The 11,668-nt window shown below is 39.1% G+C and overlaps 1 protein-coding gene across 1 annotated transcript in view; it reads right to left on the minus strand.

Moving 5' to 3' along the window:
- The window catches only part of Abcb11 (ATP-binding cassette, sub-family B (MDR/TAP), member 11), a 91,576-nt gene extending 80,418 nt beyond the window's left edge, over positions 1–11,158 (minus strand). Inside the window, exons 1-3 of the mRNA XM_013027336.1 lie at positions 11,043–11,158; positions 9,798–9,849; positions 8,505–8,743 (exon numbers count right to left, since the gene is read on the minus strand). Of these exons, the coding sequence (XP_012882790.1) occupies positions 8,505–8,743; positions 9,798–9,849; positions 11,043–11,158 (407 nt within the window). The remainder of the gene's footprint in view (positions 1–8,504; positions 8,744–9,797; positions 9,850–11,042) is intronic.
- Positions 11,159–11,668: the final 510 nt, after the last annotated feature.

The raw sequence follows: 11,668 nt of genomic DNA on the forward strand, positions 1-11,668 counted from the left end.
ATGAAAGAAAAAACATTAAAATACATATCTAAGGGTTCATTTTCCTGACATCACATTATCTGACCTTTTCTGCTTGACTCGTACATATACTAGATATTGCAAATAAGGGAAACCGTGGGACCTATGTTTCTTTGGGCCTGGCTTACTTCACTTAATATAATTTTTTCCAAGTTTTTCCATTTCCTAGTGGTGCTGTGGCTCAAGTGGTAGAGTGCTAACATTGAGCTGAAGAGCTGAGGGACAGTGCCCAGGTCCAGAGTTCAGGCCCCATGACCGGAACCAAAAAAAAAAAAAGAAAAAGGAACCTTTTTCAGGTTTTTAAAGTTTTCATCATAGAGATCCTTCACTTCTTTGGTTCAGTTAATTCCTCAGCATTTAATTTTTGGTGGGGCTACTATGAATGGAGTTGCATTCCGGATTTCAGCCACGCTTTTCTCATTGTTGGCATACAGAAAAGCCATTGATTTTTGAGGGTTAATTTGCCAAAGTTTTGAATCAGCTTGAGTAATTAGGGAGTGGAGTCCGTGGGATTCTTTAAATACAAGATCATGACATCTGCAAAGAGGGAGAGTTTTACTTCATCTTTCCCTATTTGGATCCCTTTTATGTTTGTATCTTGTCTTATTGCTGTAGCTAGGCATTCTAATACTAAATTGAAGGGAAGTGGAAAGAGTGGACATCCTTGTCTCATTCCTGAGTTCATAGGAAATGGCTTTAGTTTTTCATCATTATGTATAATGCTGGCTGTAGGTTTGTCATATACAGCTTTTATTGTATTGAGGAGTGTTCCATGGATTCCTAGTTTTTCCAGAGCCTTCATCAGAAAGGGGTGTTGGATCTTGTCAGATGCTTTTTCTGCATCTATTGAGATAACCATGTAGTTCTTATCCTTGTTCTTGTTGATGTTATGAATTATATTAATTGATTTGCATATATTGAACCAGTTTTGCAGCCCTGAAATGAATCCTGTTTGATCGTGGTGTATGATTTTTTGGATGAATTGTTGAAGTCGATTGGCCAACATTTTGTTGAGAAGTTTTGCATAGAAGTTCATCAAAGAAATGGGTCTATAGTTCTCTTTCTTTGATGAGCCTCTGCCTGGTTTGGGGAGTAGGGTTATGATGGCTTCTTAGAATGAGATCAGTAATGAACTTTCTCTTTCAATTTCATTAAAGAGTTGGAGGAGTATTGGTGTGAGCTCTGCTTTGAAGGCCTTGTAGAATTCTGCTGTAAATCCATCTGGTCCTGGACTTTTCTTAGATAGGAGGTCTCTTACTGCTGTTTCTATTTCAATGCTTGATATGGGCCTGTTAACTTGGTTTAACTCACCTTGGTTTAGTTTCAGTATGTCAATATTTGCTAGGAAATCATCCATTTCTTCCAGGTTGTGTGATTTTTTTGTTTCTTTTGTATGTTCTTCCCCAATGGTATAACCACTGTTTTCACTGTATTTGATTCTGGTACCCTGAATGTTGTATACATATTTTTCTAATTTGGGGAGGGGAAGGGAAATAACAAAAAGCTGAATGAAATAAGGATACAGGTTGACCCATTGTAACAATGAGATGTACAAAACACTATGTTGAAAATGAACTTTACAGCTTGGGGTGGGGGAGGGTGAAGTTAGGGAGGTGGGGAAGGAAGAGATAGTAGTGGAAAAACAAAGGGGGAGTAACAATGCTTGAAAGGAAATGTACTCATTACCTTACTCATGTAACTGTAACCCCTATGTACAGTATCTTTACAATAAAAAAAATATTTTTTGGTGGGGGAGAAAGGTCCGGTCGTGGGGCCTGAACTCTGGGCCTAGGTGCTATCCCTCAGCTCTTCAGCTCAAGGCTAGTGTTCTACCACTTGAGCCACAGTGCCACTTCCAGCTTTTCTCTTTTTGCTTATGTGGTGCTGAGGAATTGAACCCAGGGCCTCATGCATGCAAGGCAAGCGCTCTACCACTGAGCCACCTTCCCAGCCCTAAAAATATATTTAAAAAGTGGTATAGTGCTAGTCTTGAGCAAAAGAGCTCAGGGACAGCACCAAGCCCTGAGTTCAAGTCACACGACTGACCCAAAAAATAAAAAAAATAAAAATAAAGAGGGAAAATGGCCTAGTAACAACAAGGCTCTGAATTCAACCCTTAGTACCACGAAAGAAAACAGGAGTGAATAGAATGGCATATACCATGTAAATACAATATTCTCTGCTTTGTACCTTTCATGGATTATTATGGAAATATTCTACAGTTGGGTGCCAGTGGCTCATGCCTATAATCCTAGGTATCAAGAGTCTGAGATCTAAAGATTGAGGTTCAAAACTAGGCCAGGCAGGAAAGTCTGCGAGCTTTTTACCTCCAATAAACTACTCTGAAATAAAAACAGAAGTGGTGCTGTGTCTTAAGTGGTAGAGTGCTAACCTAGCTAACAAAAGAAGTGCTAGCAAAAGAAGCTCAGGACCAGAAAAAGAAAAAAAACCTCTAGAAAAGATTGCATTATTGAAATAATCATTACCTTGATTCCTTATCGTTGTTACCTGTCAGGATAAAAACAATGAATAAAGATCTTTTTAAAAGTAATAATGAGAAAATGTAACACAGTTGTTAACAAGTTTCCTCTGGAAATTTCTTTCTACATTGTACATTTTTGTGCAATATTACAAATTACCTTTTCTCATGCTCCCTCTCTGTCTCTATTTCTTTATGTATTTATACATTATAGTGGAACAAAGAACTGACTACATTGCTGTCATAGTATCTTTCTGGACTTTGCTGCAGGCCATAAGACATTTGAACCTTCTGAATAGCAAATGAAAGAAGTATTTCTAAATCAACTAAAGACAGTCTGTAAAATAAATAATTATGGTTTGGTTCCCTGGAAACACCAGAACTCATTTACTTAACAGATCACAAGTTAACTAGACAGTGCGATGGCATTGATATTTCCACCACAGTAGAAGCCATGACATGAGCCACATAATATTTTCCCCAGCACAGGTCAGAGATGTAGGGAAGGAGGTGAAAAAATGGCTCTAAAGTCATAGGTGTAAAGAAGCCACAGGAAATGAACCTTAAGGAACCTCTGTTACCATGGGATGTTACGTCCTGTTTCTCCTGACATTAGTTTAAAACTAAAATGACACTGTAGTGTAGATAGAGAACAATGTTTTTGGCTTGAGAATCAGACAGAACTGCATTAGAATTAGGAGGTCTATTACTACTTCTGTGACCTTGCTAGTTGTTAAAAGGTCATTATCAGACTTAAATTTAAATAATCAGATTTAAATTAAAACAACTTAAGCGATGCCTGTAATTTTAGCTATTCAGGAGGCTAAGACCTAGAGGATCATGGCTTAAAAACAGTCCAGAAAGAAAAATCTGTGAGACTCTAAAACAGCCCAGAAGGAAAAATCTGTGAGACTCCATCTCCAATTAACTAGCAAAAAGACAGACTGGAAAGGTGGCTCAAGTGATAGAGTCCAAGCCATGGGCAAGAAAGCCAAGCAAGAGTAAGAGACCCTGAGTTCAAGCCCTGGTACCAACATACACACACAGAGAATTTTCGGTGTTCACATCATACTCAATAGTAGAGCTGCAAGCCCCTTCCATATGATCTCAGACTGGCCAGAAGATGCTGGATACAGCCCCACTCAAGCAGACACATTCACTTGATTGCTGTCACCATTTAACTCAACCTAACTAAGAAATTAATGGTTTAAAAAAGAAGTAGTTGGAGGATGATGCTTAACTCAGCCATACCTACTTAGGCTTCCAGATGTTACATCACATGGATCATAGGGAGAACCACAGGGTATCTGTCAGGGTCAAGCCCAATAATAAATCTACTTGATGTTGCTAATTTTTATCTGCTCCTTGAAACATCACAACCTTGTCTCACTTTTGTATTCCTTTCTCTTTGTAGAGCTCTATGAAATGAAGAGGCTACTTACATGATCCATCTGACACAAAAGCATGATTGTCCTCTCCAAATTTCTTCACACTGCGAAGAATTACTGAGTCAGACATGATGATTGCAATCCAAAATCAAGACCAACCCTATACAATAAAGTGGAAGAATGATTGTAATTGCTATTGCAATCCAAAATCAAGACCAACCCTATACAATAAAGTGGAAGAATGATTGTAATTGCTACATCTTTTTTTTAACCAGAGTAGTCAAATAAAAGAACAAGTTGGTTCAAGAAATAAACTTTCCTAGTCCATCTCCAACAAAGCCATGATTTTTTTAACTAGCTAGTAAATAATTCAATGAGAGAGGCTAATTATTAGGAAGGAAACTGAAACCATTGGAAATGGTTTTCTTCAGTTGGTGGATAGATGATTGTTTTTTATTGATTTGTTCAGTCTGCTTATCTGTGCTTTATTTATTCTTAATGAGTTAATATAAAAACCTGGCCCTGGCTGTAATGGCACACACCTCTAATCCAGGTATGTGTTATAGATAGGAGAATTATAGTCACAGGCCAGTCAGGGGAAAAAAATAACAAACTTGACTCCATAATAACTAAAGCAAGAAAAGGGCAGAAGCATGTTCAAGTGGTAGAGCAATTGTGTGTCAATTGTGAAACTTTGAGTTCAAGCTCCAGTAACACCAATTAAAAAAGAACCACCATAAAAGTGACAAACCAGTTGGTAACATTTCTTTTGGCAGGCCTCATGCTTGGTAAACTGGCACCTAACCTCTCGGGCCACACCTCTAACCCTACGTTTTTCTGATTACTTTGGAGATGGACTCTAGTGAACTTCTCTACCAGGGCTAATCTCTAACCTTTATACTCCAGATCTCAGACTCCTGATTAGCTAGGATGACAGGCATGGGCCACTGGTAGCCCGCCAACTGGTGACATTGTTGAGTCTGTGTAGCTGAAGAATAATAAGCAAATCTTGTTGAGTGCCATTGTTTTGACTACTTCTTTAATAGGTGCAACCTCAGGAAAAGGCAAATATAACTGGAATTGAAGGAGAAGAGGAGGGAGAGTCTCTAAATGATTGTATGTGAATACAGAATTCAGATTAGTTTTTTTCTCAGTGGAAAATTCCATTTGTACAGGGAATCAGGATTCGAATTTCAGGCCAATTCCAGGATTTTAGGCTTAACATGGAATTTTTGTTTTACTTTCTCTGTTTTAAGCATCTAGTAACAGTGTATAACATGTTAAATAATACAATCAGACTCAAATAATTTTTAAAATCTCTGATCCAGAAATAGAAGAGAACAATCAGAAAAGGCAGAGCCAGAAGCAGCTGGTATTCAGACCTCAGGATCTAGAGACAAACAGGAGTATGAGAGTTATCTTCTGAAAAGACTAGAAGCTTCTCACATCAAACAGGACTTTAAAAATGTCTCTTTACTTAGGAGTCAGAGGCTATCATGGGCCTGGGCATTCTGTACTACTGGGAAGTGAAATCAAAAAAAAAAACCCTGTTGCCTGTCATTGAGTTATTTCCCATGATGAAGTAGAGACCCATGGAGCTCACATGAAGAGATGGTAATAAACGTATCATATACAGACTCACACATTCACAAATGTGCGGATCAGATAAGACAGCTGAAGGTGGAGTTGTGAAAACTCCCACTTCAACTCCTCATTAGATCCTAGGAGAGAATAAGATATAATAATAAAAGAAATAATTGCATGAAATTCTCTAGAAGCAGGGAAGTGACTCAATGCTATGGACTGGATATGAAGAGCTTTAGCAAAAGACTCATATAATAAAGATTTGGTCCTCAAGCAATCAGTATTTGTAAGTGGGGCTTTTGGTAAGTGACGGGATCATGAAGGCTCTGTCACCACCAATAGAGTAACCCATTGATAAATTCAAAATTTGAATTGACTATTGGAATATAGCAGAATGATGATTGTTAGGGGACTTGGGTCAATGAAAAGGGTAGCCTAGAAAGTCATACCTTATTTGTACCCCTTCTTTTCTCTCTCTTTATTTCCCAGCCAGCCACTATGAGGTAAACAGTTTCATCCTCAACACACTCTTATAGCCATGATATTCAGCCTCATCTCAGGCCCAAAGCAATGGAGACAGACAATCATGAACTGAAATCTCTAAAACCAAAATAAGTTCTTTCTCCTTCTCCATGGCTCCCAGCAGATATTTTGTCACAATGACAAAAACTGACTAACACACTCACACCAATTGATCAGGATAAACAAAAACCAATTCAAACTTAGAAGTGTCAATATAGTAAAGCACCAAAAAATAAGTAAAATTGCCAGATGTTAGTGCCTTACATCTGTAGTTGTCACTACTTGGAAAGTTCCAGGCCACAGTTACAGGTTCACAGCTCCAGGACAGCTCTGACAAAAAAGTTGACAAAACTTCATCTCAACCAAAAAAGTTGGACATGGAAGTGCACACTTGTCATCCCAGCTACGATGAGAAGTATACATAAGAGAATGATCTGCAGGCACACCAGGAAAAGAATAAAAGCAAGATCCTATCTCAAAAGTAATTAGATCAGAAGTGTTGGAGCATGACTTGAGTAGTAAAGCACTTGCCTAGCAAGCATGAAGCCCTGAGTACAAATCCCAATACTGCCAAAAAAAAACTCTCAAAAGAATAAAATTTAGGGGCTGGGAAGGTGGCTCAGTGGTAGAGCGCTTGCCTTGCATGCCTGAGGCCCTGGGTTCGATTCCTCAGCACCACATAAGCAAAAAGAAAAAAGCCGGAAGTGGCGCTGTGGCTCAAGTGGTAGAGCACTAGCCTTGAGCTGAAGAGCTGAGGGACAGCGCCCAGGCCCAGAGTTCAGGCCCCACGACTGGACCCCCCAAAAAAAAATACTTGCTACATATCCTATTCTAAATAAATACCAGAATACTAAGCATTCAAAAAAGTAAACACTGAGAAGGATTGGGATTGGGGGGGAGAGGGGAGGCTGGGAAGGGATGTGAAGGGTAAACCAAAGGAGGAGGCTGCAATGCTTGGTAAGAAATGTACACATTATCCTGCCCATGTAATTGTAACCCCTCTGTACAGTATGTTCACAAATAAAATTAAATTAAATTTAAAAAAAGTAAACACTGAAGAAAGATATGCTCCTTAATTCACCTAACAAATATTCATGAGCACCTAGTATCCCAGAAACACATTGATTTTTGACCTATCATTTATTTTCACAGTTTTAAGGCATGACAAGATATAAGAATTCTCTCTTGAATAAATTATTTTCATGAGGAGAGTGATTAGCTTTATATTTTGTGGTTTTACCATTCTAACCTAATGGTTATACCATTCTGTCCTCCAGCAGAAATGAAGGGCTTAAAATGACAGCTACTGAATTCTCTTTCATTAAAGCTGCTTTGAGTCTGTAGACAAAAAGAAACTTCTAAGTTTAAAGAAGAAAAATACATATTTAGTAAATAACAAAGCTATTTCTAATCAGTTGGTTTGTTAATTTGTACGGAGTAATTCTGCATGCTGTATGTTACCCTTGCTTTTCTTTCATCAAGAACCTATGAGTTTGTAATTCCTATTTATGAATGAGTGTTGATTGAATCATGACTGATTAGACCTAAGCTCTACCAAGACAAAGATCACCATTCTGAAGGTCACTGTGCCCTCATGCTCCTACGACTTCCTGCTACTTAGTTGGTGTTCAATAGGTTTTCATTGAATGAGTGAATTAAAAAAATTTTTTAACACATTCCAAGTAGATGATTGGTGGGAGAATATCAATGACTTAGAAAGCCCTAATCATAGCCTGAAACAAACCTGCAGAAAAATTTCAGAATGAAAGGCATCAATGCATTTGAGGGAGACTTTCCAAGTATCGTTCTCACCAGGATGTAACTTGCTTTTGATTCTTGAACCTAAATATGAGGATTTGCATATGCAAATAAGCTTGTTCTAAACATGAGGCAGCACGAGACAGGCTGCAGAATCTCTGCTATGATAGTGAGTCAGCCAGCCTATCAGCCAGACTCACGGATTACAAGGTGGACCTTCAGACTTCTCACAAAGAGAATAGAAGTAGTGTGCCTGCCCAGTTCTGGCTCTTCCTGCCCAGTTACTTTTTGTTCACAACCCCACACTACACTTGCCTGGAAACTGACCTGCCAACTGTGGCCTGTGACTCTGAAGCTCCCATTATAAAGAGAAAGCTTGGGACCACAGGATTCATTGACACAGGCACAAATCTAAGGGGCAGCAGGGACTCGGTGGAAACAGAAGGAGCTCTTGTCTATGAGACTCAAATAAACTTGACCAGTCCTCTTCCTAGTGATGTGAAGCATTGACAATGTCATGTTCAAGTCTATAGTTAACCAGGTGATTAAATGTTGGAGCTGTAGTCAGTAAGCAATGCCAACTTCTACTTCTGTTAAGATTTGAAAACTTTGTAAGATGGAAAGCACCTCAGAGCAGAGAAATTTCTAGAAATGCTAGAAATTTTATGTACCATTCCACCTCAGACATTAATGTCCCCTTTACATACCTGATAATTTATGAGAAACAAAATTTAAAAATAATAATTATAACCTACCCACACTGTGTTCCATTTGTAACATTTTGGTTGAAGGAGCTGTTGATCCACACGATGGTGTTATTCACACATGCTTTTCCTGGGATATTGAGTTCTTGAATTTCAATGTCATAATTAATAAAAAGGTCTGTCAGTATACTAAAAACAGTAATCATGCCTGGCTGGGCGATTCCATGGAGTGTAGCACATAAAGTTCCCACCAACATCAGCCAAATATCAGTCGATGAAGAAAATCGAAACTTGAAAAATAAAGGGTTTAGAGATCATCTATGGGTGAAAAGCAGGGGAAGTAAAAAAGACTACTTAATTTTAGCCACTTGAACCTGCCAAATAGTATTCAATGCCAAGTTTCGTCTTTGATTAGTACAGTTAACACTAATTATGTCCAAAACATCCCATACTTACGTTGTTCAACCTTTCCTCTGAACTCATTCTCTTTACCTCAGGTGTAGACTTGATTATTTATCTACACATCTACATCTTATGGGGGCATAGACACTGTTACAGATGCCATTGCTAGGTAGATACAATTGTATGGGGTGTTCATCAGTGCCATGAATGTGGCCCTCAGAACTAATCATGACATGGACAAGTGCCTACTTCAACCTGTGAATGCCTTCATTCTGTAATTCTAGACTTGTCCTAAGAATGTGTGTGTATATATATATATATATATATATATATATATACATATATATGTATATGTATATATGCATATATACATGCATATATATATATATAATGTGTTGTGGTTATTGTGAAGATTTGTTACTAAAATGATAATATAAAAGCAGCGATTTCTTTTTCTTTTTCCCCCTGGTTCTGGGGTTTGACCTCTAAGCCTGGGTGCTGTTCCTGAGCTCCTTTTGCTCAAGGCTAGCACTCTACCACTTGAAACACAGCTTCACTTCTGGCTTTTTCTGTAATCACAGAAAAAGATGGAGATAAGAGTCTCACAGACTTTCCCACCCAAGCTGGCTTTGAACATGATCCTCAGATTTCAGCTTCCTGAATAGCTATGATTATAGGTATGAGCCACTGGTGCCCACCTAAAACCAGTTATTTCATTTCAGGAGACTGTGCTAACCTATTTGAAAGGATTTGTATGTTTAATTGGCATCATATTTCTATCACTATTCAGCCTGTTAACTTGTTTTCATGCAGTTTGTGACTATATAACTAGTTGCTGTAGGTAAAACCTACCAAGACGGTATAATGTAAAAGTCAATACTTCCACCTTAAGCTGCAAATCAAATTTGCAAAGCCAAAGTCATAAAGTAGCAATTTTATTACCAGTTGAAAGAAGCCAACTTTAGTGCTCTGGCCTTTCTTCTTATCTGGTAAGCTGAGGGGAGAAAGAAAAGAAACAGATTTAAAGATCATTCTTCCCCAAACACCAGGAGATTCTCCTTCCCTACTGGTTGTGCTTGTACGAGTGTTTTGAGGAGGGCTGGGGGAACAGGGTCTTTCTATATAGCCCAGATTGGCCTCAGACTCACCATATGAACCAGTCTGGCCTCCAACTCTCCATCTTCTGCCTCAGCCTCCCACGTGTTGGAATTACAAGTATGCACCACCATGCCCAGCTATATGGGTCATTCTTTAGTAAGAAGGGACATTTCCAAGAAAAACTCTTGCCAAACTCTTATCTTATAAATAACCTATTGTTCTTCTAGAGATTTTTCTAGAACTATATTTCATGTTCAGTAGAGATTCACAGATTTTCTTCTCGAGAGGTATGGAGAGAAAGTGAAACATCCTGAAGACTCCCAATTATAATAACTCTTTGCCCTCTGCCTCATCCTTGGCCTATTGGTGCCTATTCACCCTCTTGGAAACGAATAAACCAATTTGATTAAGCTAATGTTAAACTTCCTTTCAGCATTTAAAAACTCGACAATCATATTAAATAAAAAAAGTTCTGATATGCTGGAAACTCCAAGAACACTTCCCTAAATTCCATTATTGAATTTCCTTAGTCCTGTGGTTTACTTCATTTCTCGGGCTTCACTTGGATTTGGTCTCCTCTACACCAAGGATCTCCATTTGAGATCTCATCAGCAATGAATGACTGGTCACCTGACCCTTGGACATCTGGATCTTGCTGTCACCCTGCACCTCTAGATTTCTGACAGGTTGAATTCCATTCCCACCCTGTGCACTGGGTTTCCTCTCTTACTTCCTTCTTCCATACATTTTGTCAGGCTCAAATGGATCTGCAGCTCCTTCCATCCTTCAGTTATTTATAATCAATAAATCCCATCAAGTTTGCTTCCTTCCCCATGTGGTCCATGTCCATCACTAGCATTTGAACCATACTTTTCCCATCATCCTCATTCCTTTCCCTTAATCCATTTTGCTTGCATCCCTCTGCATCCATCCAGCTTCTCTCCCACCCTAATCTTTTGATCCAACTCAGAGCAGAAACTCATGTCCAAGTGAGGGAAGTTAGGCATCCCTGGCTAGGGAGTTAACTTCAGAAAATGACAGCCAAGACTGGTTCTGACATGGTGGATGGTGACAGCAAAGGAAATTCACATCTTGATCCTTAGGGACCCATGGCCTCCAGGTCCCAAACACATCTGCCTTTCACGACTTTGGCCTGGCACATGTCCTTCGGCCTCCATTCTTTCCATTCCCGTGTGCAGAGCCATGAATTCAATCGTAGGGAAACTTAAAATGATGCTTATGGGTGGTGAGGAGGTACACCAATCCCAGGTTTCTCATGACCACCCCTCTGACCAATCAGACAAACAGATGCTCCTAGCATAAAGAGAACATGTGACCTTATATCTTGTGGGCACTGACATAGAGACCTGGAATGTCCATCTCTGGGATCCTTTCTTGCATAAGGAGTCCATTTAGCTGCCATAGTTTTGCTTTCAAATAAAGCTGTTTTGTGCTTGGAATACATTTTTCCCTTTAATTCTTTGATCAGTGGAAAAAAATGAACCCTAAACATTATCACAAGATCTCCCACGATCTGGCCTCATTAGCTCTCTGACCTTGTCTCTTTCCACAAAAGTCCAGTTCTCAACATCGTTACAGATGCTCATGTCCACTGGGATCCCCTTAGAGGTTCGCCCTTGCTAACTCCCCTCTTTGGATCCCCACATGCACAGCCCCCTCTGATCTCCAAACTTCCCTCCAAAATCAACAAGCTT

This window comes from Dipodomys ordii, unplaced genomic scaffold (assembly GCF_000151885.1).
Source record: "Dipodomys ordii isolate 6190 unplaced genomic scaffold, Dord_2.0 Scaffold5, whole genome shotgun sequence".
NCBI lineage: Eukaryota > Metazoa > Chordata > Mammalia > Rodentia > Heteromyidae > Dipodomys > Dipodomys ordii.